This window comes from Pinus tabuliformis, chromosome Q (assembly GCF_031772625.1).
Source record: "Pinus tabuliformis cultivar Carrire ecotype Pingquan chromosome Q, CPIR1, whole genome shotgun sequence".
NCBI classification, from domain to species: domain Eukaryota; kingdom Viridiplantae; phylum Streptophyta; class Pinopsida; order Pinales; family Pinaceae; genus Pinus; species Pinus tabuliformis.
Genome location: NC_142296.1, coordinates 899,408,877 through 899,435,279, shown reverse-complemented (window position 1 = coordinate 899,435,279; position 26,403 = coordinate 899,408,877). Strand labels below are relative to the sequence as shown.

Below are 26,403 nucleotides of genomic sequence, written 5' to 3'. Positions count from 1 at the left end.
AGTGTCCTGAGACATACGAAGAGGAAGATGACATGTCCCGTTTTCCATATGCAAGTGTAGTTGGTAACCTGATGTATGCAATGCTCTGTACTAGACCAGACAATGCACATATAGTGGGAGTATTGAACAGGTTTATGTCAAAACCAAGGAAACAACCCCATGTCATGTGAGTACGAAACCAACCCACTTGCCGATTCCTTTAGATACTGCAAAAAAAAAATATTTTGAAAAAATACAAAGGGAAACAAGCTAAGGTGGAGGATGATGAAGAAAATAACCATAATGTTGGATTTTATTCTAACACTAGTACTAGATGAAAATGATGCTTAGACTGGGGACACCTTTTTTTTAATAATTGGAACAATAAATTTATATTAATAGAAATCTATACAATGAACATAATGATTACATTGAGATATGGCTATTTTTGATGAGATTCTAAGAAACATGATCATCCATAGAATAATACCTTCCATAAAATATCTAATATCTAAAATATTTTAATTAGAATACCGATTTGGATATATACAACAAAATAGATTTAAAATTTTGCAAAACTTACAAAACATGCTAAATCATCTAAGAAAAGTCATTTCCTTTTCTTTCTCTCCTAGTAGGGGGAGCATTCAGGTTAGGAAGCTCCTGGGGACTTGTATTATTGGAGGAGTAATCTTCCATACTCATCCTACTGATTGAAAGTTTCAATTCCTCCACCTGCTAATGTAGAACAAATATTCATCATCAGTTCTATGCATAGTAGCTCTAAGATCAATTAACAACTCCATAAATGTGGTAAAATTGGCTGTTGTCTAGTTACCATGATAAGAAAATTAAAAACATCTTCTTGAAGAAGAGAAAACTACTCGATTAGCCATCTAACCTCCTCATTATGAGTGGACATAATGGCTACTCTAAATTTCTCACTGTTTAGAACATCAAGAAGAGTTTGAAGTTTAAAGAAGAGGACAATATTTGCCAAGGGAGGTGAATGACAAGTGACATAGAAAAGGAGAAATGTTTTTGCAGGTTTGCACTCATTGACTTTCCTCTTCCTAGCAGCAGAAGTCAGTCTCACTAAATATAAAGTTTCAATTACCACCCCTAATATCAAACCCAACATAATGTCATTTCGCTGATGAAGCCATTTTATATGCTTATGAAACCATACACTAACCTCATTTCCCCATAGACTAAAAAGAAATAAAGGATCATTAGAGAAATTTTGAGGTCAAAAATAGACCTCAAAACAAAACTGACAACTAAAATAAACTTTATAAGAATCAATAGGATTCAATATGGTGATGTCAACCATGGGGGATGATTCTCAATTATTGGAGTACAAAAAAATATATATCAAAAAAAATAAAATAATAAACTTCTTTATCAACTCGTATATTAAACTATCTCCCTATGATTTTACTCATATTTCAAGTGGGAGCACTCGTTGGATGTGGAATTTAATTTCTCATCAAAAGAGTATCCATGTTACTTACTTTTGATGGACCTACTCCATAAAAAATGATAAATACATAAAAAAACACGTTTGCAATCACATTTTTCATGTATTTCTCATTTTTTGTGTAGCAGGGTCCATCGAAAGTATGAAAAATGGGTACTCCTTGGATGAGGAGTTAAATTTTACGTCCAACGAGTGCTCTTGCTTGAAATTTGAGTAAAATAGTAGGGAGATAAGTTGAAATATGAGTTGAAGACGTAGTTTTTTCTTTTTTCGCTCTAAAATTTCATGATGTAATGTAATCTTATTTTATTATTTCCACTATTATTTAATGATATTCCTTAGGAGGCCCATTTTAGACCTCAAAATTTCTCTAATGAATAAAAAGGGAGAGATTCACACCTGGGAGATAAAAAATAAAGCATGAAAGCACCTACAAGATGAATATGCCACTGAGAAAGAAATTAATTTTTGAAATGATTTTCGATCCCTAACTTTCCTTGATCCTAATTCTTTTTTTCAACACCCACAATTCTATCTCCAACACCATAATCCTTGACAATATCTAATTCCCATATGCCTAACACAATCTAGTGAATGATTAGTTCATTGTAAGTAGTAATTAAGAAAGGATGAACCAATCTGATATTTTCGTGGGCCTCCTTCTTTCCTCTTGGACCAAATATTATCCTAACATGGAATTCAACACACTAAACTTCTTCCTCCACACAGGAAGCCCTAGTTAATTCCTCTAAAGTCTAATTTAACCAAGTTCTTTACACCACCACACTAGAAACCAAGAAATTCTAAAAAGTTGCCGAAATTAAAAGGCAATAATCCCCTTTATCTTTCCATCCAGTGGAATTGACAATGAAAATGTTCTACAATGCCCACCACCACAGATTCAAGGACAATTGAGCTTGTCTTACAACTTTCCTCGCCACCCTCCAATTAGATTACCAACTTCAAGAAAAATCATCGTCAACCATCACGTTCGCCCCAGAATTTAAGAATTTTGCATGTAAATATTTACTTTCTTACATGATTATGGGAGCACTCTTGATGATCATCTAACATCATGTGGAATGCACCATCCAAATCATCTTCACATGAAAAAAATATTCCCACACTATGCCATAAAACTTGAAACATGTTTCCATTAAAACTCATGCTTTCCATTTTGTTTATGAAGTACCAAAGTACCTCTAATATGTCACTTCTTTTATACTCTATCACAATCTCATAGACTACTTTAGCCAAGTAGTCTATGAAAGAGTTATGTTGGAACCCATAAAAATGATCAATTTTATAATATTCCAAATCTTCTTAAGATTGTGTTTAAGCCCAAGTAATTTGAGAGATTTTCCTTAATGAAATTGTTAATAATGAGACATGAATCCCCGATGATCCATAGACTAAATATTTTTCTTTCCTTGGAAAGTGTTAGTCAAGAAAAGGGTGAATGTTAATTCGTAAATGGTGAAAATGAAAAGGGTGAATGTTGATTTGTAAATGATGGTTGTTTGTGTATAATTGAAGAGACTTTAGATTGTAAAATCATGAAATAAAGTTAGAGGGATTCCTTAGAAATAGAGTAATCATAATTCATAAATTATTATAAAGATGCATTAGGTATCTGTTAAAGATTACATATATTAAACACTAAATATCACAACAATAATCACATATAAGACAAGTATGAGTCAAAAAAATATTGATATTCCATTAATTACTCATAATAATAGGATAATCACATGACAAACATCATAGTTACACTATCCATTCAAAATTAGGAGAGTGTAAGACAAATTATGTATCTTTCTTCTCTTTGAATATTCCTCCTAAGTTCTCCCTAACAAGCCTCTCCTTTCCTATCTCTCTACTTGAGGTAAAATCTTATCGTACTTACTCAAGGCACACTCCACCTTGTTGGTTCCATTCACTTGCCCCAATCTATGCTCAAAATCTTTTTTTATCTAGTCACGAACTTCATATTACTGGGTGGTACAAAAGAAACTTACTTGGTATAGTGTGGTTCCAAACTTGGTAGTGCATTGAACGGTCTAATGGAAGACAGGAAGTGCAATATGGATATGCACCACTAGTTGGGAGGAGAGAAATGAAAGTGATGATTAATGGTTGATGATGAGTCATGGAACAAATCCTTGAGGTAGAGGTTTGTGTTGGGATGGGATTAATTATGACAACCATTTATATGTTCACCATAAGTTATCATGCGAGAAAACTACCATGATATATATCTTGTACCTAGATATAACCCCATTTGGCCCGACCAATATCACTTCAAGAAGTTCACACAACAATGGATTGATGGAGGACCCTTATAATGCCATGGAATAGTGCAGTAGATTTGTACCATGACCCAATCAATTCCATAACTCTGGGTAGCACCAGTCAGGATCGTCCATCATATAACCTGACTAATCATATTAACTAACTTGGAACTAGAGATTTGTTCAAGCCAAAAAATAAGCTTACTACATCGTGATCATTTTTTTCCATCGGCCTCAGATACTAGGAGATCAAACATATTTGGATGTAGTAGATTATGAGACATATTGCTCATTCCTTATTTCCACTTTACATTTCTTGGTCCTATATTGTACATCATCCTCTTACAGTGACCTCCAACATTGGAGTCTAGACTTTATTTCCTTTCACTTTATGTTAGCTTCACATTATTTCTTTTTGTATTCTATTTTTATATGAGCCACTTAAGCACTCCCACTTTATATTAACATTGGTTTATACCCATATTTGATTATCTTATATTTTTGTACTTTGTATCTTATAATATACATCTATAATTTGTATCATATATGTCTATACTTCATATATTTTATGTCCATCTATTCCTTTCCCTTTTCATCTCACTTGATCGAACCTATTAAAATTAATATTACCATTTTTCCATCTTGTCCATTAGATGAGAATAATGTGATATTCAACGAATGGGAATAAAAGGTAGTAATCCAATATTTGGCTTACTTCTTACCACTTGTTACATATTACCAACCATAACTAAGCACCAAGGCATGAAACCCACACATGAGATGGATACTTTACTTATGTGGTAATTTCACATGGCAGACCATAGTGATATGCCATGGGGCGCTAGTGAGTCACAACAAGGTGCGAAAGGTCCCTAACAATTCAAAAAATATGCACCATACATATGATGAACATTAGAAGTAGTCAAAATCCAACACACATAAGGACACCAAGGATTAAAAATAACAAATTGATAATTATTTAGTAATTTCTGATGGTATGGTCAAAACTACCCATCGATATCTTGTCCATTGGATGAGAATAATGTGATATTTAATGGAGAAGATTGAAAGGTAGTAAACCAATCATTGGCTTACTTCTTTCTGATTATTAAACCTTAGCGAGCATAATTAAGCCCCAAGTGCCAAACCCACACATGAGATGAATACTTTGCTAATGTGGCAGTGCCATAGGGCTTTGTGAGTCATGATGGGGTATCATGTGTCCCTACTAGTTCATTGAATATGAGTCATAATTCATATGGCAATGTCAGATATCTAATAAACGTTGGGACCAAGGATAAAAAATAACGAAAAAGGGATAATATTTAGTAATTTCCAACGGTATGATCAATTTCATCTGTATCATCTAAACTATCCATTAGATTTATATACTATATGTAGTACTAATTCATGGTTTTCCATTTTTATCTTTTCCAATTCCAAATACAATACCTCCAATTGAGAATTATCATGAGTAGCTTCATAAAATTCCTTAAAATGTCTCCAACCATGAATTCATTTTCTCAATAAAGCTTTATACTAGTCTTAGAATCATCCTTCACAAGTAAAGAAAAACTACCTACACCCAACATTCTATTCAAGAATGTTTAGTAGACAAAATCTAACCTCATAATTCTAAATACTATCTAATGCAATCATGCTACCCTAACCATTAAATTTAGTAAGATATTAACTACCTTTTTAAGATGTTATGCAATGCTTCTACTAGACACAAAGAATCATCATCCTACCATGTACAAGTTTAGAATGAATCCATCAATTGTCAATACATCCATGAAAATAATGGCTCCACAAGAGTCATCTCATCATATGGCCCTCGTAGCACCAATATGTTGACACATGAAAATGACCCTTAGCAACTTCATAGAATTACCTAGAAAAAGGCCCCAATCAAACCTTGCTCCATTGAAATGAAAATCCTTAAATTTATGGATTGACTACCAAAATCTATCTTTCATGAGTTTGAATGACACACTTGTGGATCTCCTCAAATTAATTGAATTACTTGATATAATAAGAACATATATCTAACTTCTTCAATGGGAATAAACCATCCTAGATCCATCTTAACTTTGGATCTACCAAGCATTGAGAGGGATCAAATGTCTTTTCACTCTAAAAGAGGCTTGCATCTCAAGATATTTGATTCATGTTGGCACTAAGTAGATTGACAGTTAAGATGGATCTAGGTTGGTTTAATTTCTCCCTTTAAATAGGCTATATTCCACATGAATACCATGGGTTCTCATAAAACTAGAGCTAAAAAACCATTGGTAATAATTTATAAAAAATAATAAAAATAATATATATATTTTTTAAATTTTATTTTATTTTATTTTAATCGAGTTATTTTTTTATGGCACATTACATTACATTACAAAATCTCTACCATACTGGTTTGGAGAGCACCTCTCAACGCAAATACATGTACCATGCATAACTTTCTTCTAGTTGAGGCTCATGTTCTTCCCAAAAACCAATAGTGCATTTGTTGAAACACCGTATTAAAATCCTAAAGAGATTCATCATATTCGTTTTGCACTTCATCCAATTCAAGATACAATGAATCCAATTCATAATGTCCATAAATATATTTAGAAACTTCATTGAAATGTCTCCGATAAGTAACTAGATTTCTTAATAACATTCTATATTTAGCTTAGATTTTTCCTTTAAAAGTGAAGGAGAACAACCTGTACCCAACATCTCACAAATTTGAATATTTTGTAATGCATTTATCCTGCCTTCACCATTAAATTTTGGCAATAAATTGATTTCCTTTCCTAGGGTGCAATGTAATTCTTCCATCAAACACAAAATGTAGTTATCCTCGCATGAGTAATTTTAAATGGAGCCATGAGTTTTCAGTGAATTCATGGAAAAAACAACTCCACACGTGTCAAATTTCCACCCAACTCTCCTTCTAGTGCCAAAATGTTGATATGGTAAAAATGACCCTTATCAAATTATCAATTACCAGATGAAAGGGCTAAATCAAGCCTCTTTTCATTGAAATTGAAATCCTTATGGTTATAGAATGCATGTCACAATCTCAATTTGTATCAGTTTGAACGATATACAACTGATATGTAGTGCAACAATGCAATATTAAATCCAACTAACAAAACCCTAGTTAGGAGTTGTAACAATATTTGGAAATGCAACTAATAATGGGGAGAATAATCCACCATTGCCACCAAAAATTAACTTAAGTAAAACCTCTTGACTCCCTCCCTAAGTGGAACATAGCACTACTAAGATTACCTCCCTATTATAAAACCAACTAACTAAAGATTGATCATATAACATTAGGGAGAATATTCTACCAACTAATTCATATGAAAAATTAGAGGCTCCAAGTAACCAACAATAGTTCACAAATTGTCAAGAGACTCTTTGATTCATATCAATAGTTAGTAAGCAAAATATACTTAAGAATAGTCACTACTAATCATAGAATAACGCACAAGTCAGAATTCCAATGCCAACAAGCACACTGCGAACTAGAAAAGTAGACAATAGTCTACAAGAAATCATTGTTCTCCCAAAGTAATGTAACACTAGTTAATAATGGGCTCTTTATTAACATACAAAGATAAATTGCAATGAAGACAAAAATAACCCTTTGCTCGAGGGAAATGACTCCTTTATAAGTTTATTTTGTTTCGTTGGCTTTATGACTTCTATAACTCTTTATCTACCACCAATGACCTTTAATATTCTTAGTTTACTTTGAAGTTTCTAGTCCTGGCCCCATTGCAATTTGTTAACTTCTCACGTGATTAATTTAAGAATAACTAATTTATGGAATTAAGAAATTGCAATATTTTCCACATGGGAGGTTTCAGCATACAATCATACATGATTACATGCATTCCCATTATTAGGTGTCATGTTTTTTTCCGCATCACATGATTTCAACCCTTTGAATTTGATCACAACATATTTCCACTTGGTTGGGTGTTTCATCAACTTCACAGTTATTACTTCCATGAAGCAACATTCACTAGACATTTTCCATTATCTATTTCTTGGGTATTAGCCTAATGGTGATCATCATTTCCCTTTACTTAAAACTAGTGTGCTTGGATTCTCTCTTTACAAATATACTTCATCCATTTTATGTCTTAGGTTTTGATTACTCCATGCATTCTTGATCTTCCTCCAATCAACCCCATGTTCACATAGGTTTCTTCATTTTATTTGTGCTCTACGTGAATTTACTTTGATCTACATTGAATTATTGAAAACCATTTATCCACATAAATGTATGACGTATTAGACATTGATTGGGATGTTTGATTCGAAATAAGTCATTGTTCCAACATTTTAGGGAGTTATTTCAAGTAGGTTTAAAATTATTATCACTGTTTATTAATTAACCATTCCTTGAGAAGACTTTTATGGGCTAAATTCTAAAGTTATATTATTATTATTCCTAATAAGATTCATTAATTTCTATATTTTTTTCTAAAATTATTCACCAAATTTTTTTAGGATAAAAGTATTTTACACTAAAAATCACCCATATTTTTTAGACTATATAAATCCTTAGAGTTTCAATATTTTCACAAAAATGTTGTCAAATATTTTATGGTTTCCATTTTAAAATTAGTGAGATTTGCTATAAGATAAGTATGGATCTTTAAAATTTTCTCTTACATTCCTTGTCCTTGGTAACTTTTGCATGTTTGCAATATTTTGTAAGTTCAAGATGATCAAATAAATCTAGAGTAGTGCATAATATAGACAATATCTTACCAGATCTTGATTACTTATTGGATTGATCATGATACAAGATGAAAATAACTATTTTAATTTTGAGAGTGTATGCAAAATAAAAATGCATAAGAAAAATTAATGGAAGAAAATAAAGTGAAAAAACATTCCATAGCCACATTCAACCAATCATGCTTTGATTGTAGAAATTACAATGTAGATTTGCAACTGCTCATGAAGTTTTAATCAAAATCACAAGACACAAACCTACTCTATTGCTCTGTGGACATTAATTCACATTCTAGAACAAAAATTTTAGACATGCAATAAGGAATAACACCCATGCAACAAATATTTTTTCCCGAGGAAAGAAAACTACTAAAAACCCCAATGCCTACTTGCATTAAATCAAAAGAATAGAAATGTATTCCAATTTCTTTTCTAAACTGATCACACCCTACAAGTGCATAACCTGTCTCTCTTCTCAATGAAAGGCTCTGACCTAGACTTAGTCAATTTTTTCCTCTGCTTGAGTTCCTATTTCCCTGCATTGTTCCAGGAGAAATTAGGCTCCTATTATTTATGGAATTCCTCAAATTTATTGCACAATTCCTTTAGGCTAATCCTCTAACTCCATGCAACACCTGTACACTCAAGGCTAGTCTACACCTGATGTTACACTGCCTTGGAATCTCCACCTCATCTGGGTAACTCAAATTCTCTGCATGCACTAGCTATTTTTGGGTTGATTGATCAGTTAACTAGATGATCATTGAGTTTCACTGAAGTCCCACTGCATAACTGACCTTCGATTAGTTCTTCCAACAATTGGAACTAGTTTAACTAAAAACAACATGAGATAACTGACTTTGATTGCTACAAATTAGCAATCACACATGCTTAACTGAACTCTAACTCCTCCAACTTGAATTTATTGAGTAAAATGGGCGACACAAGCCAAGTCACACAATTTAACTACATCCAAGTTGTTTGTTGATGTGGACATTCAAATTTTCTCAATTTAATCAAGGAAAAATCAAATTGAGAATTTTCTTGTTGCATTTTTCATCACTCCCTCTCAGCAAGAAAGGGATTATCAACCACCCTTATCCTACACTTGTGGTACTCGAACTTCCCTCTTGACAAAGCCTTTGTCAAATTGTCAACATCTTGTTCCTCTATTGGAATGTACTAAAGAAACATTATCTTCCTTTGCACATAGTCCCGTAAATGGTGATACCATATATCTATATGCTTGGATCGATCGTGAAATAAAAGATTCTCAGAGAGCTTGATGCAACTATGATTATCATAGTAGATCAAAGTTGTATCCATCATCTAACCAAACAATACAACAAGTATATTTCTCATCTTGATCGCTTCATATGATGCTTGAATTGCAGCCATGTATTCTGCTTCTACCGAGCTGAGTGCCATAAATCTTTGCTTCCTACTATACCAGGAAATCGTTGTGGACCCAACTGAAAATTCCACCTGATGTACTCTTCCAGTCTGATGGAATTCCCACCCAATCTGCATTTGTGAAGCCACACAACTTCACTCCCTTTTTCTGTCTGTTCCATAGTCCAAATTGGTTGTGCTTATGAGGTATCTTAAAACATGCTTAGTTTCCCTCCAAAATAATTTGGTTTGCCTAAACATAACTTGGCTCAGTGGGTTGACTACATAACACATATCTGGTTGTGTTTTCACAAGATACATCAGTGAAGCCACATGCTACTGATAAATGGTAGAATCCACTTGCACACTTGAAGTGGCATCCTCCTTCTTTTAGTTGGTGGCTAGAGGTGTCTCCATGGGTTTGCAACTCTCCATGCAGAATCTCTGAAGTATCTCATTTGCATACTTTCCTTGAGAGACAAATAGTTCCCCATCACCTTGCCATACTTCCAACCTGAGGAAGTAGTGCATGAGACCCATGTCCTTAAATGATCTTATTAGTTTCTCATCATGAGTTAAAATCAAATCAACATATAAGACAATAATAGGAAATTTGCCTTCTACATAGATATGATAGAGTTTTACATCCATCTCACTTTTGGTGAAGCCCAAACCAGTGAGATAGTTATCAATTATAGTGTACCAAGCATGGGGTGCTTGCTTGAGACCGTACAACATTATCTTGAGTTTGCACGCATGAGACTCCCAATAAAAAATCTCAAAGCCTTCTAGTTGCATGATGTACACCTCCTCCATAACAACTCCATTGAGGAATGTTGTTTTTATATCCATCTAGTGGATCTTCCACCCCATATGCATAGTGAGAGCAAGAATTGTTCTAATGGATGAGTACCTTGCTACAAGAGAAAATGTCTCCTCATAGTCAATCCATTCAACTTGAGAGTACCTCTTGGCCACAAATCCAGCCTTGCACTTCTCTATGGTTCCATATGCTACCTGCTTTACCTTGAATATCCATCTTGAACCCAAAACTAATTTATCTATTGGTCTTGGGACCACTTCCCAAACACCATTCTTTACAATGGATTCATATTCCTCCACAATTGCGTCAACCCATATAGGTTTCTCTACTACTTCCTCGAAAGAGGATGGCTCAATCTCTACAAGCTCAGTCATTAGAGCCATATAGCCAGTTTACAGATCAAGTGACCTTCTCTGCCTACACTAATTTTAAGGAGCATCCACATTCTCCCTCACATCCTACACAAGTCTCTCAGCTTCCCTAGTTCTTTTCTTGCCTTCTCTAGATGTTTATGCTCAAGTGGTTGTCTCCACACTCTATTCCTAAATTTGTGGCTACTCCACAACTTCCCGAGGTTCCTCCTTTGGAGCTAAAATCTCTTCTTCTGGTGGGATCTGAAGCTCCCTCTCAAGAGAGCACTGCATCACTTTCTCCTCATCACATTTTACATCCATTCACACAATTATCATTTTGAGGGATGGAAAGTATACACGGTAATTGTGGGAAGTGTCTGTGTAACTCACAAATACCCCCAATTTTGATGTCAGCTCTAGCTTCTTCCTTGATTCTTTGGAGACATGGTAGTAAACAGAGGCTCCAAAAATTCTAAAGTATGACACATCCGACTTTCTCCCCGAGAAGGCCTCTTTTGATGTAATCATGCCTAGAATATGATGAGGACTCTGGTTATGCAAATATATTGTTGTGTTGCATGCCTTAACCCACAAGTGCAGAGGCAGGCCTTGGGCATGCAACATTTCCCTCACCGCTCCCACAATGCTACGATTTTTTCTCTTATCCACCCCATTCTGCTATGGGTTGTGGGGTACTTTCAACTCTTGTCAAATGCCTTCTTTTGCACATAAATTTTTAAATTCATTTGACATGTACTCACCTCCATTATTGCTCCTGAGACATTTCAGCTTCTTGCTAGTTTCTTTCACAACTAGTGTTTTGAATTCTACGAACTTGGAGAATGTCTCATCTTTCTTCCGCATGAAGAAGATCCAACACTTCTGTGAGATGTCGTCAATAAAATGACAAAATATTTATGCCTAGGAGTGGATACTATCGAGAAAGGTCCACAGACATCAGAGTGGATCCTTTCAAAGACTTCATGTGATTTGTTGTCCCAATCATGGAATATGGATTTTGTGTACTCCCCAAATTACATCCTTTGCATACATCTTGCAGCTCAAGTGCTCCTTTGGGGAGACCAGCGTTTATCTGCTGCATGATCTTTAGGGTGCCATGATGCAAATGACCAAGTTTTATGTGCCAAAGTTCACCGACATTGAGACTCTTCACCTTCTATGCCTTTGTGCTTAATGACACACAATATTCCACATCTAGATTATATAGGTTATTCACACGAACCCTAATCTACTTCACCTATCCCATGGCTATGTGTCTTAGGAATTCATTTCCTTTGCTGAAGATCACATCATAACCATGGTATTCCAAAATTGCCATAGAGGCGAGATTTTTCTTTAGGCCCAGAACAAACATGACATCCTTGAGCCTAAGGGGGGAGCCTAACTCCCTCTGAAAGGTGATTGTACCAATCCCGGTCCTGTTCTACCTTCCATTGTCTCCCATCTCAATGTGCACCTATGTATCTTTTTATTCCAGGTCACTGAAAAAATATCTACACCCTGTCATGTGGAACGATGCACTTGATTCCAAATACCACACGCTCCCCATCATTATGATGGCCATGAATGCAATGAGGGTAAAGTCAAGCTCGAACTTTGAAGCCAAGGCTACACCTGCTGCTCCTCCTGAGGTCTTCTTGCTTGCCTTCTTGTGTGGATACTTCATGGCATAGTGCCCAAATTAATGACAATGGAAGCATTTATTTTTGGACAAATATTTCTTCTTGCCCCCTTGACTAGATTCTTGTTTGGATTGAGATTTATTCCCTTTTCCCTTATTTTCCTTTTCAAGCAAAGAAATTTTTCTTCATCCTCTCCCTTGGATGAAGACCTGTATCTAGTATTCTGCCTTATTTCCTCCTATCCTAAATCATACCATAGGTGTTCCCAATTTGGTAGTTTCTCCCTCCCATTCACTGAATATTGATAGCTATGCCAGCTCTTGGGAAGCCACAGAAAGGCTAGGCTTACCAAGTCTTCCTTAGGGACAGTAACACCGACCCCTTTAAGTTCATCATGGCATTGTGTAAATTTGCTCAGATACTGTGGAATAGTGTCATTCTCATTAGGGGAATTTTGAGGTCTAAAATGGACCTCCTAAGGAATTATAAAATAATAATGGAAATAGTAAAATAATATTAGATTACATTATCAAATTTTAGAGGGAAAAAAGAAAAAAACTATTTTTTCAACTCGTATTTTCAACTTATCTCCCTATGGGTTTAGTCAAATTTCAAGAAGAAACACTCGTTGGATGCAATATTTGATTCCTCATCCAAGTATTACCCATGTTGAATACTTTAGATGGACCCTTCTACACGAAAAATGAGAAATACATGGAAAACGTGAATCAATCCTCATGGTTGACATCATCATCTTGAATTCTATTGGTTCTTATAAAGTTTATTTTGGTTGTACATTTTTCTTAGGAGGTCCATTTTAGACCTCAAAATTCCCCTAATGACTGCATCTTGATGCTCCAAATTTTATGATTGAGCGCCAACTTCTTGTGGTCACTATTATTCTTGAACAGTTCTGTCGGTGCTTTCCACATTGTGAACAAAGTTTCTTTTCCATGGAGATTTGAGACAATGTGATCCCATACTCCCTCTATGATTATTCTCCTCACCTTTTCTACATATGTCTTCCATTGTGTGTTTTTGCTATGTTTTCTTTGTTTATCATTGTAAGTTTCCATTAGGAATATTACAGTTTGGCCTACTCTCTCCTCAAGAGACTCAATCTAGCTTAGCCTAAACTATTCAACCTCTTCCCTACATCAATACACCAACATTATGTTGATTCAACAATTTAACATAGTTATTTGTGCACCCATAACTAACTAGGATCATTGTCATACATAATAATATGTCACACTCAAAATTAACTTAGATTCATTGGTTACATTGTTTATGCATACAAAACCTAATTGGTCTTTCCTTATCCTCTTAAACATTTAATCGACACATTGATTTTTAGATTAACATAGCAGCATTAAAACAGATAACTATGTTGGCTTCAATAATTTATTAAACCAACCCTATACATGAATTTTCTTATAACCCTAATCTACTTAATTGGCCTGATTCCATACTTATTGGGAATTTCTTTGGCCTTGGCCACTCTTCAATTCATGCCCATATGATTACATATTTATATAAGGAAAATTATGCTTCTAGGTCTCAACAACTCTAACAAAACCCTTAGTTCATGTAGCTACTTACTTCAAATATAATCCTATGACTTTGTCAATGTTACCAGAGCTATTGTTTGACCAATTCCTATCTTATAGATGCTCATTTTACACACGTGGATCTCATCCTTTTACAAATACTTCAAACCTTTAGAGGACTAAATTATAAGATTGTTTGGGGAGGGATGCTTCTACATCATGATGGAAGGTCTGCCTTACAAAATAATGAGAGGAATGGGATAAGAACTTGAGAAGGTGTTAAAATCACCTCTATAAACCTCACTCGTTATCTTGGAGGTTGCACCCTAACTTGAAATCTAACTTTGATGGTAAAAGAAGAGGGCAACATCTCATCAATTTCATTATATAATGGAGAAGACCCATTCCCATGGGAGAGGTGGTTCTTGCAGGTGGAAAAAGTTTAAGAGATGAGAGACACATGAAGGGGTGGTAGAAGCAACATTTTCCAATTAATAATGGGATAATGGAGCACAAGAAAGGGTGAAAAATTCAATGAGAGAGAAAACTTGATTGAAAACCCTTGGTTTGCTATCTAAATTTATGTTGAGGGAATCTTAGAACAATGGTTGAAGTGTGGGTTATGATTTGTAGCTTATTAGTAAATCATGATAAGTTTCAAGCTAATATATGGGCATACATTAGGACATGATAATTTAAGCAATTCATGTGTTCATAAATAATATGACTATATGTAGAGAATTATACTTAGAATTATTGTCATGTTAAGGAATGGAAAATGATTATTTCTCATAAAAATTAGAGCTAAGTTTCTTAAGTTAACTAGCATGAAAGTCAAAAACTCTAAATTAGCAAAATCAAGAAAGTATGTAACCAAACTATGACTTAACAACTCAAACAACTAAAAGAAACTAATCACAGTTCTTAAAAGTAAAGGCACACTTCTTGAAAGGAAAATAACACTTCTTGAAAGTAAAATCACATTGCATACTTAAAATCTTTTGGAAGATCAATCATGCACTAGCATCCCACAAGTTGTTGTTTATTTGGATTCAATGGTCTATAATTATTTACCCCTGAATCTTCTAGTTATCTATCACGGTTGATTTTAAATATTAAAATAAAAATACATTCAAATGGGAAGAATGCTTAAGTTTATTTAGTGGACTTTCATGTATTAGGGAATTTTCCAAATGGATGGACACTCCTAACCTTTTACCCAATCCATCAATAATCTTGTTTCTCAAGACATTTACGAATCTATGAAAGTAATATGTGTAGTGTTTTGATGCAGGACTAGTTTTATAAGATATGCATGCACAAGGGCCTTTCCAATGGATGGACACTCCTATACTTTTACCTAGTCTATCAATAAGCTTGCCTCATGAGAATTAACTAATATGGTAAAAATACTTAAGTTTTTCATGAACAACAATAAATCTATAATATTTAATAAATCAATAAATATTATAACTCAAAATAAAGGATTATGGACAAATGTAGACAAGAAATAAAAAGCAGGATAATGGTGATATGAATAGGATAGTTTAATTTCACAAAAGAAAAGTTTTTCTTGCATAAATATGTGTAAATATAAAATGAAACACATAAAAATATGTACTGACATCTACAATGATGGAAAACAATCGGAAACAACTTCACACACGAAGGCTATGTAGCCCTCCATGCCTTAATTTCACATTGAAGACTACTAATTAATGAAAAAACACAAAAGTTGCATGTATTACTGATAAACAAGCTAAAATAAGACCTTCAATGACGAATTTTCAAAGTGTTAAGCTCACAATACAAATCTAAGAGTTTGAAAAAAAAAATTGTTTGGAAAGCTTCAGTAGCTTTGCTTTTGTACACAAGTTTTCAACGAATTATAGAAATTTCTCTTTGCAGCTAACACAAAACTATTATAAGCTTCCTTCTTGATAAATTTGGCCTTCCGCATGTCCATGATCATGGAAGAAATCATGTTTTAGTGGACATAGATGAATTTCTTCAGTAAATATGTGTTTTAGCAAGCAAAGTAGTTGTGTTGACCATGTGTTGATTGTACCTCTGCAATCTATATTTTGTGGAACATAAGGGAATCTACCATCTCAGGATCCTGGGCAGAAAAAACCATGTCACCATTTTTAACCATATTTCCTACAAGTATCAAAATGAATGAGGATTTACAGAAAATGTTATTTTCTAGTAAAAATCTAGTAAAATATATTTATAATGCACACATTTTCATGAAATTTATAAAATAAAAAATCAATTAAAAAATACATTAGATAATGGTTTATTGATCAAAATGAATTCAAAATGTAACAAAATTGGTATGAAGTAGGTTTATTAGGGCTAGGATGTGGTATCTTATCATAACAAACTATTTTTTTTTTTTATTAGTGGAAAAACCTGTGAACAATTTATGAAACCAATGTTTCGGACTAGCTAGTTGAGTCCATCATCAGGGCAATGACATTTGTATTTTGAGAAGAGAGAGTCATGAAATTATGGAGCTATTAATAGTTGTTTAAGAAAAATATTTGATATCTTTTTTATTTATAATGTCGGCCTAATTGATTCATAATTATTAATTAATTTTTTTTGTTATATATATATATATATATATAATTAAGGAGTAGTCAACCTAGGCTGTAGAATGGCCAGTTTTCTGTTACCGACTAGAAAATTGTCCGGCTCCGGCCACCAGCAATCCCTCCACCCTCCGCCACCCTCCTTCTTCGCCACCCTCCCCTAGCAATTCTGACATTCCCTGACAGAAGATCCAAAAGATCCGATCGGGGTTGGCAATCCTAACATCCCCTGACAAATCGGGTCCAAGCTGGAGAGTTATTGCCATTGGAAATTTGAAATGAGGAATTGCGCGGGCTGCTCACTCACCTTCCTCCTCGACTCGGCGCCTCCCGCTCTGCAATTCCTCCGCTATGCAATTCCTAAACTCTGCAGCTCGCCAAACTCTGCAGCTCGTCACTGGTTGCTGGTTGCTGTTATTTTCATTGTAAAACCCTTGAGGACACCGAGTATCCTCAACAATTAAATTGACAGATAGATTTTGGGCGCTGACGTGCAGACAAGTGGACTTGACACTGGAACAATCGCCATGGTTTACATGACAATAAACCCCCTGTTTTGAAGAGCCCGCGTTTTGTTGCTGTTATTTTCATTGTACAGGTATGTGAGCCTCCAATGGGTGGGAAAAGTGGCCTGTTGAGAGCAGATTATATGCAAGGAAAAACCAATCCAAGGCAAATGGATCATCAAGCATTATCAATTTTTTTCCAGCAATATGTCAGATAGACATTCAACCTGGTTTTCATAGCTGAACAAATATCATTGCTTGTGTAACAGATTTCCGAGGTTGCTAATCGATGGACCTTATGGAGCACCAACACAAGACTACAAAAAGTATGATGTCTTGCTTCTTGTTGGTCTAGGAATCGGAGCCACTCCATTTATCAGCATTCTCAAAGACATTGTCAACCATATGAAAGTATCTGAGGAAGAAGGCGTAAGTTTCTTTAAAAGTTTTCATTTTCGTTTTGATCCCCGAGCTTAAATCTTTGATTTTCTCCTCTAAATGGTTAGCATTTGCAGAGCATTGCAAATGTAGGGAAGCGTGAGAAAAAACCTTTCAATACAGTTCGTGCATTTTTCTACTGGGTTACTAAAGAGGAAGGATCATTTGATTGGTTCAAGGGAGTCATGAATGAAGTGGCAGAAATTGATCAAAAGGTACACACCTTCAAGTCTTTACTTCTGTTATACACGCCCTTGCGATTCAATGATGTTGATTGAAGCAAGGAATGAATCACTGTCAGGGCATAATTGAGTTGCACAACTATTGCACAAGTGTTTATGAAGAGGGTGATGCTCGATCAGCATTGATCGCTATGTTGCAGGCACTAAATCATGCCAAACATGGTGTAGATATTGTATCGGGCACCAGGGTAAGTCAATCACATTACAACATTCAAGATTTACATGTTCATGTGAATGAAGAATTTTTGTCAATGCTTATGGGAATTTGATTCAATTAATCTACACAGGTTTAAACACACTTTGCCAAGCCTAATTGGAGAAACGTCTTCAAGAGTATTGCTCTCAAGCACAAAGACTCCAGAGTGGGTATGATTTTCTCCAACCTAACCTTGTGTCAATGATCTGATGGATGTTCTGTGACAGATTGTCAACTAATCCTTTGAAACCTCACTTCTTTCTCTACTTGATATGCACTCAGGGGTTTTCTACTGTGGTCCTGCTGCTCTTATTGACGATTTGAGGCATCTTTCATTGGATTTCACACGCAAAACTTCCACCAGATTTGACTTTCACAAGGAAAACTTCTGATGCCCAAGCGGTTCAATTGTTTGTGTGTTATTAACTTATTTGTGCATTCATGTTATTAACACCCCAAGAGGCAGGGAATCGAAGAGTCTATCCCTTACTTGCCCAGAAGTTATAGCCACTGTCTGAAGAGAAAAAATGGGTCTCTTTTGACAGTTGTTTTCTTTGTATATTAGAACATGAATTTCAGAGCCATACAACAAAGAACATAGAGGATGAATCAATTTTTTCTTCCTTCATTTGCAATAAAATATCTTTTGATTGATGTTCAGAGTATTCCTTGATTTGCGTTTAAACTATGGTACATCTAAATTTTTGCAGATTGGATTCAAATCCTTTTACTGACCTCTCTTGTTGTTTCTCAGAACTTTCCAAACTCTTGAGATCCTTTTGTACTTTGTGTTGTGATCGTTATTTTTGTGATGCCTTCTTAATTGCAAGTTTATTAGGATTTCGTTTCATGTTAATAGAGTATGACTTTCTCCAATGTATGTAGCCTCTCTTTTCCATTCTCCAGTGAAGATTAGCACACTTCATTATCCAGTTGGGATTACTGAACTCTGGTATTTAGTTGCTTATGTAGTAATATGACCCCGTTACTATGTGTCCACAGCTTGTTTGAGATCAGAGAAAACTTTGAATATCATCTTACTTTCAATCTTAGTAGGTAATTCTCTGTTTATGATAATTAATCAACTTTATGTCACTACATACATGTGCATTGTGGAAAAGATTGTAATTTTCTTATTAAAGGACTTGACATACTAATGAAGGCATTATAAACCATAAGCTGCATTGTAAGCCATAAGCTGCATAGTTCTTGTAACTTCCAAGAGTTCTTATTATAGAACAATTTGGAAGTTACATGAGTTTCATATGTAATGTCTGTTGTAACTTTTATCTGAGTATTGTTTGTTTCTAAGAGTTTCAGAAGACTGCACCAATCATATTTGATTATTGATTTTCAAGTTCTAAGAAGACCTTTCTTTTCGAAGTAGTAAATTTTGGACATTACAGACATTTGATGATCCATTAAACCTAATTCTAATTTATACACGATAAAACAAATCTATAATTGACTTCTGCAGATAAAGCTCAACCTTAGATCTCTATCGAGTCATCACATTAAAGAAAGAATTCAAAATTGCAGATTGTTAAATTTTTATGAATCACTTTGCTTAAGTTTCAAATGGTGGAACAGTCCAAGATTGGATTAAATCCCAATACCTAATATACTTCAAAGACAGTAAAATTGCTAATAGCTTAACATTGATTTCATGCTCACAGATTTGTGCCGAACCATATATTATAAATTTATGATCCAGTAGGGATTGTCAAATAATGTTGCAATGTTGTTGAGGCCTATAGAAGTCAACTACAACTCGAAGGTCACAATAGTAAGTTATATTGCAATTTCACTAAATATTTTGGAGTTTGAGCAAATCTAATCTTGGATGAGTTTAGAGGTTAAGTACATGACAATTGAATTGAATTCGAATTCTTGATGAGGATAAATTTGACAAATTTTATTGAAACTATGAGTATTCACGGTTGGTTGTTGCTTCACATGGTATGGCTCTCAAGCCAATTGAATTCTTGATGAGGAGAAATTTGACAAATTTCATTGAAACTATGAGCATTCACGGTTGGTTGTTGCTTCACATGGTATGGCTCTCAACCCAATATAAGGAGTCACTTGTATAATTAAATAGTAAGTCGTTTAGCAGTAGAAATCAAAAGATATGTACAAATCATTGAACCATATTATTTTTAGAAAAATTGTTGATAATGGGTATAAACTCTAACTAGTAAGGACACTATCTCTTCCAATTTTGTTGAATTTCAGTTAGAAACAATAATAGATATTTGCTTTCTAGAGAAGCAATTGACGCTTAGTTTGGAGCTTCCCATAAAAACATTAGGTTCACAAGTGAAACATATACTTTAAAGTTGTAGGTTTGAAAATCTTCTCCTCTAATACTCATTTGTTATGAACCAAATTATCAAAAATAATGTAATGAACATTAACTATTTTGGAGTTTGAGCAAACTCCAAATCTAATCCTATACATAACAATTGAATTGTTGAAAAGAAGTTTGACAAAATTCGACAAAATTAGTTGAACTATGAGCATGCATGGTTGGTTGTTACTTCACATGATATGGCTCTCAAGCCGATAGAAGGATTCACTTGTATAAGTAAATAGTAAGTCACCTTAGCACTAAGCACTAATAATCAAAAGATATGTACAAATCATTGCACCATGCTATTTTTAACAAGTTTTTGAATTGAATATAACCCCAACTTGTAAGCTTGAATTGAATATAACCCCAACTTGTAAGCACATTAGCTTTTCTAATTTTGTTGAAATTTTAGTTTAGAAACAATAACAAATCTTTGCTTTTCAGAGAAGCAAGTGACACTTAGTTTGGAGCTTCTCATAAAAACATATAACTTCATGAGTGAAACATATATTTTAAAGTTGTAGGTTTGAGGATTCTCTCTTGTAATACTCATTGTTATGAATGGAATTTACCAAAAATAACATAATAAACGTTAATTATGCTAAAAGATGAGGCACATGGCTCTCATGATATCAATAATGATAAGTTAGAAAATGACTCATAAAGTTATTAGGAGAATAACTCCTCATAACCATAAAGATAACAACATCAAATGATCATATGCCAGTGTGTATATAAATGATTATACTAATCTCTTATATACACTAACTCTCACTAATTACTCATGTGAGCCTAGTGTCATGACCATTAGAGTTTGACTAGTTTAGTTTAGATAGCTTTCTCACAACATCAAGGCATGTACAACTTAAGCAAAGAAGTCATCAAAAAAAGCAATTTCAATGTTTTCTTACAGTAGTAATGGAGAAGTCTAAATGAGCACATAGTTAGACAAATATATATGTTCTTGTTTGGTAGAGGGTGCATGCATGCCTTCAATTAATTTTAGTTTATGACAAGTTAAGATTCAATGGTACCAATTTAAATGGAGTTAGTATATTTTGATAGTGTTTCTTTTGTTAGTCTTTAGTTTAGGTTTTAGTTTAGTTCCCTTGTAGTATGCATGCATATCTAAATTTAGACATAGTGCATGAGAGAGGGGAGTTTTCTAGATTTAGTTAGGGTGTTTCCTAAAGAATGATAACACATGCTTACATTTTGTCAATCTTCTCTAGATAGGCACTCAATAATAATAGAAAGTTTCTTATGCATGTTATGCTACTCAAATTTACAGATAGGGTTTTCTATCCTACCTAAGCACAATTTGGAGATGGAATGAATTAATTGTACCCTACTCTTAGTCTATGAAAGAGTTAGAGGATCTTCCATTAAGCTTGTTGGTGACCTTATGTGTTTTTTTTTTCCAGTATAAAAAACAACATCTTTCATTAATAATGTGAAAGAGGTTACATTAGCTATAGTTTGTGTGCTAACATTGCACCAATAATTAAGAACAAAAACCAGCGGGAGCAGAGGCTGCAAAAAGACAAAAATCAAGACTGAATCCTCCCATAAAGAGGCAAGAAAAGAGAACAAAATGTCGTGATCATGTGCAAAAAATCAGACAAGCGATAACAAATAAGTGCCCTGCCACAAGAACAGAGTACACAGTGAAGACACCAATGATGTCAGAACATAAGGGTCCAATAGAGAAGAACCAAAAGGAAGAAAAATAAACAGAGCCCCCGCTAGAACAAAAATGCCCCTGAGGTGATGATTGAACCATTGACCAGGTAGCCAAAACAAATCTTCCCAGGCAGAATAAATGCACCACACTTAGAGAGTTGGTAAGTCAATGCATTCTTCTCCCTAAAGATGTGGCAGAAATAAATGGAGCTGAAGTAAGCCTTCAAAGATGAAATTTGCTCCAACCAGCGGATTAAGGAAGGCACAGTAAGAGAGTGATGGCCCATGGCCCAATCAATCACTATCTTCGAATCTCCGACAATAAGGATCTCATCAACAACTAGCCAAGATGCACAATGCATAACACCCCATAAAGCCAAAATCTTTGCTCTCATATTGGTGCCATAACCACCAGACCAATAGAAATGGAAAGCATGGGAAGAGTTGAGAATGATATTGGCACCACACCCACACACACCACTTGCAGAGGCACTGTCAAAAAATCCAATGGGATATGTGTCAAGGTGCTTAATAATTTATGATTTAAGTTATAAGATTATAATTTATTATTTTCTAGACTTAATAAAATAGTGACACATATTTGAGAGTTTTATTTTCCATGTATTTTATGGTAGTGTTTCAACTCACATCTATTTGTAGATTAGTGTATTTGAAGGATGTTTTTTTGATAGGGTTTTAGTATTAAAGTTACTCAAGGTTAGTTTTTCTTTGAGTGCATAATTGGAATACCATGGTTTGAGTAATTTTAGTATGACATCTAAACACATTTATTGAAAATTTCTAGGATTCAATGTATGGGTATGACTGCAATCTATAAGAGGGAGGAGTTAGAGGCTTTTAGGAGTGGAATTCCATAGTTTTAGTGAAAAATCATATCCATGCTTGATAAGCGTTGAAGAATGAGATGCCTAAGATCTTCCAATAATTGGAAGGTTGTGTGAGATCTCAATTGTTGATTTGTTTATGTGTTTTTGAAGAGTTGTGGTCATGACCAATTATAGTCTCTTAAGTTGTCATTTTTTGGAGGGTGCTTCCATTTGTCTTTCATGGAAGTGCATGTTACAGAGTGATGAATCTCTTGGAAGAGATTAAGTTGTAGTACCTTGTGGAAAAGGATGTGGTTCTTCCCCTAGATCCCTATTAGGATTTTACCGAGCACATTGGGAAATTGGTCAAAGCAAAGGAAATCATTCTAGATTCGATGAAGGATGATCTAACTACTCATATCATAAAGAGGAAGATGACAAAGGATATGTATAATGCCATGCTCTCCTTGTACCAAAGTAAGAACATGTCCAAGATAATGTTGTTGAAGAACAAACTAACTAGTAGCAACATGAGAAACATTGATAAAATAACTAGGAATATCACAAAGTTGAGATATCATCTTGTCACAATTGGTGGCAAGATGGTAGAAAATGAGTTAATTTAGATTTGTTTGAATGGAGTTGGTCCATCTTGGCATGCTTTTTACAATGTCTATGTGCTTATGAGAATATACCTTCATTTGAATGTCCATGTGATGCCTTTGTCAAGGAGGAGATGAGATTGAAGATAGGTTTAGGAAACTATGAGGATGTACTAGACCTATCCATCATTGAGAAGGTGAGGAAGGAGGGAAATAAAGCAAGATTTGGGAAGGGTTAGAGGAAAATGTAATATTTAGGGTATTCTAACTAGAAGAAGGATTTGAGTCATATCAATTGCTTCAAGAGCAACAAACATGACCACTTTTCTTGTTAGTGTCCTAAGAAGAAGAAGTGGAAGAGTAAGAAACAACATCACTAGATATTGTCTGTAGGAAGTGCAGAAGTTTCAGGTGTGGATGTGTTCAACGCCAGGCTTGACATTACCTTTGCTAGGATGTCATGCCTTTCCATTGACATATTTTTAAGTGTTGGGTGGTATATAGATGGTGAATCCTTTTGATATATGATGTAAAATATATTGGCCTTATGTAATTTAGAGGAACAAGGAAATATAGGTGGATTTTGGTGATGCTGACAAGTGTTCAGTGAATGGGTTGGGATCTATCTCATTCCACATGCTAGCAAGAGAAATTTAATGGATCATCAAATGTCTGTAATGTCCAAAATTTACTACTTCGAAAAGAAAGGTCTTCTTAGAACTTGAAAATCAATAATCAAATATGATTGGTGCAGTCTTCTGAAACTCTTAGAAACAAACAATACTCAGATAAAAGTTACAACAGACATTACATATGAAACTCATGTAACTTCCAAATTGTTCTATAATAAGAACTCTTGGAAGTTACAAGAACTATGTAGCTTATGGCTTACAATGCAGCTTATGGTTTATAATGCCTTCATTAGTATGTCAAGTCCTTTAATAAGAAAATTACAATCTTTTCCACAATGCACATGTATGTAGTGACATAAAGTTGATTAATTATCACAGTACATAAACAGAGAATTACCTACTAAGATTGAAAGTAAGATGATATTCAAAGTTTTCTCTGATCTCAAACAAGCTGTGGACACATAGTAACGGGGTCATATTACTACATAAGCAACTAAATACCAGAGTTCAGTAATCCCAACTGGATAATGAAGTGTGCTAATCTTCACTGGAGAATGGAAAAGAGAGGCTACATACATTGGAGAAAGTCATACTCTATTAACGTGAAACAAAATCCTAATAAACTTGCAATTAAGAAGGCATCACAAAAATAACGATCACAACACAAAGTACAAAAGGATCTCAAGAGTTTGGAAAGTTCTGAGAAACAACAAGAGAGGTCAGTAAAAGGATTTGAATCCAATCTGCAAAAATTTAGATGTACCATAGTTTAAACGCAAATCAAGGAATACTCTGAACATCAATCAAAAGATATTTTATTGCAGATGAAGGAAGAAAAAATTGATTCATCCTCTATGTTCTTTGTTGTATGGCTCTGAAATTCATGTTCTAATATACAAAGAAAACAACTGTCAAAAGAGACCCATTTTTTCTCTTCAGACAGTGGCTATAACTTCTGGGCAAGTAAGGGATAGACTCTTCGATTCCCTGCCTCTTGGGGTGTTAATAACATGAATGCACAAATAAGTTAATAACACACAAACAATTGAACCGCTTGGGCATCAGAAGTTTTCCTTGTGAAAGTCAAATCTGGTGGAAGTTTTGCGTGTGAAATCCAATGAAAGCTGCCTCAAATCGTCAATAAGAGCAGCAGGACCACAGTAGAAAACCCCTGAGTGCAGATCAAGTAGAGAAAGAAGTGAGGTTTCAAAGGATTAGTTGACAATCTGTCACAGAACAACCATCAGATCATTGACACAAGGTTAGGTTGGAGAAAATCATACCCACTCTGGAGTCTTTGTGCTTGAGAGCAATACTCTTGAAGACGTTTCTCCAATTAGGCTTGGCAAAGTGTGTGCAAACCTGTGTAGATTAATTGAATCAAATTCCCATAAGCATTGACAAAAATTCTTCATTCACATGAACATGTAAATCTTGAATGTTGTAATGTGATTGACTTACCCTGGTGCCCGATACAATATCTACACCATGTTTGGCATGATTTAGTGCCTGCAACATAGCGATCAATGCTGATCGAGCATCACCCTCTTCATAAACACTTGTGCAATAGTTGTGCAACTCAATTATGCCCTGACAGTGATTCATTCCTTGCTTCAATCAACATCATTGAATCGCAAGGGCGTGTATAACAGAAGTAAAGACTTGAACCAATTTCTGCCACTTCATTCATGACTCCCTTGAACCAATCAAATGATCCTTCCTCTTTAGTAACCCAGTAGAAAAATGCACGAACTGTATTGAAAGGTTTTTTCTCACGCTTCCCTACATTTGCAATGCTCTGCAAATGCTAACCATTTAGAGGAGAAAATCAAAGATTTAAGCTCGGGGATCAAAACGAAAATGAAAACTTTTAAAGAAACTTACGCCTTCTTCCTCAGATACTTTCATATGGTTGACAATGTCTTTGAGAATGCTGATAAATGGAGTGGCTCCGATTCCTAGACCAACAAGAAGCAAGACATCATACTTTTTGTAGTCTTGTGCTGGTGCTCCATAAGGCCCATCGATTAGCAACCTCGGAAATCTGTTACACAAGCAATGATATTT

General features: G+C 34.6%; 1 protein-coding gene and 1 pseudogene across 2 annotated transcripts; one reads left to right on the top strand and one right to left on the bottom strand.

Annotated features, from left to right (window-relative positions):
• The first annotated feature begins 17,266 nt into the window (after positions 1 to 17,266).
• Positions 17,267 to 19,031, top strand: LOC149222373 (respiratory burst oxidase homolog protein A-like; annotated as a pseudogene). Its single transcript, XR_016248892.1, has 6 exons — positions 17,267 to 17,455; positions 17,633 to 17,792; positions 17,879 to 18,016; positions 18,103 to 18,231; positions 18,331 to 18,409; positions 18,522 to 19,031. The product of XR_016248892.1 is annotated as a respiratory burst oxidase homolog protein A-like (transcript).
• A 6,134-nt stretch (positions 19,032 to 25,165) lies between these two features.
• LOC149222372 (respiratory burst oxidase homolog protein D-like) lies at positions 25,166 to 25,997 on the bottom strand. The gene is made up of 3 exons (XM_089383087.1): positions 25,798 to 25,997; positions 25,620 to 25,698; positions 25,166 to 25,507 (listed from the first exon to the last, which is right to left on the bottom strand). Exons 1-3 carry the CDS (start codon positions 25,939 to 25,941, stop codon positions 25,398 to 25,400), a joined length of 333 nt encoding a protein of 110 aa, XP_089239213.1. The 5' UTR covers positions 25,942 to 25,997; the 3' UTR covers positions 25,166 to 25,397.
• Between the last annotated feature and the right edge of the window lie 406 nt (positions 25,998 to 26,403).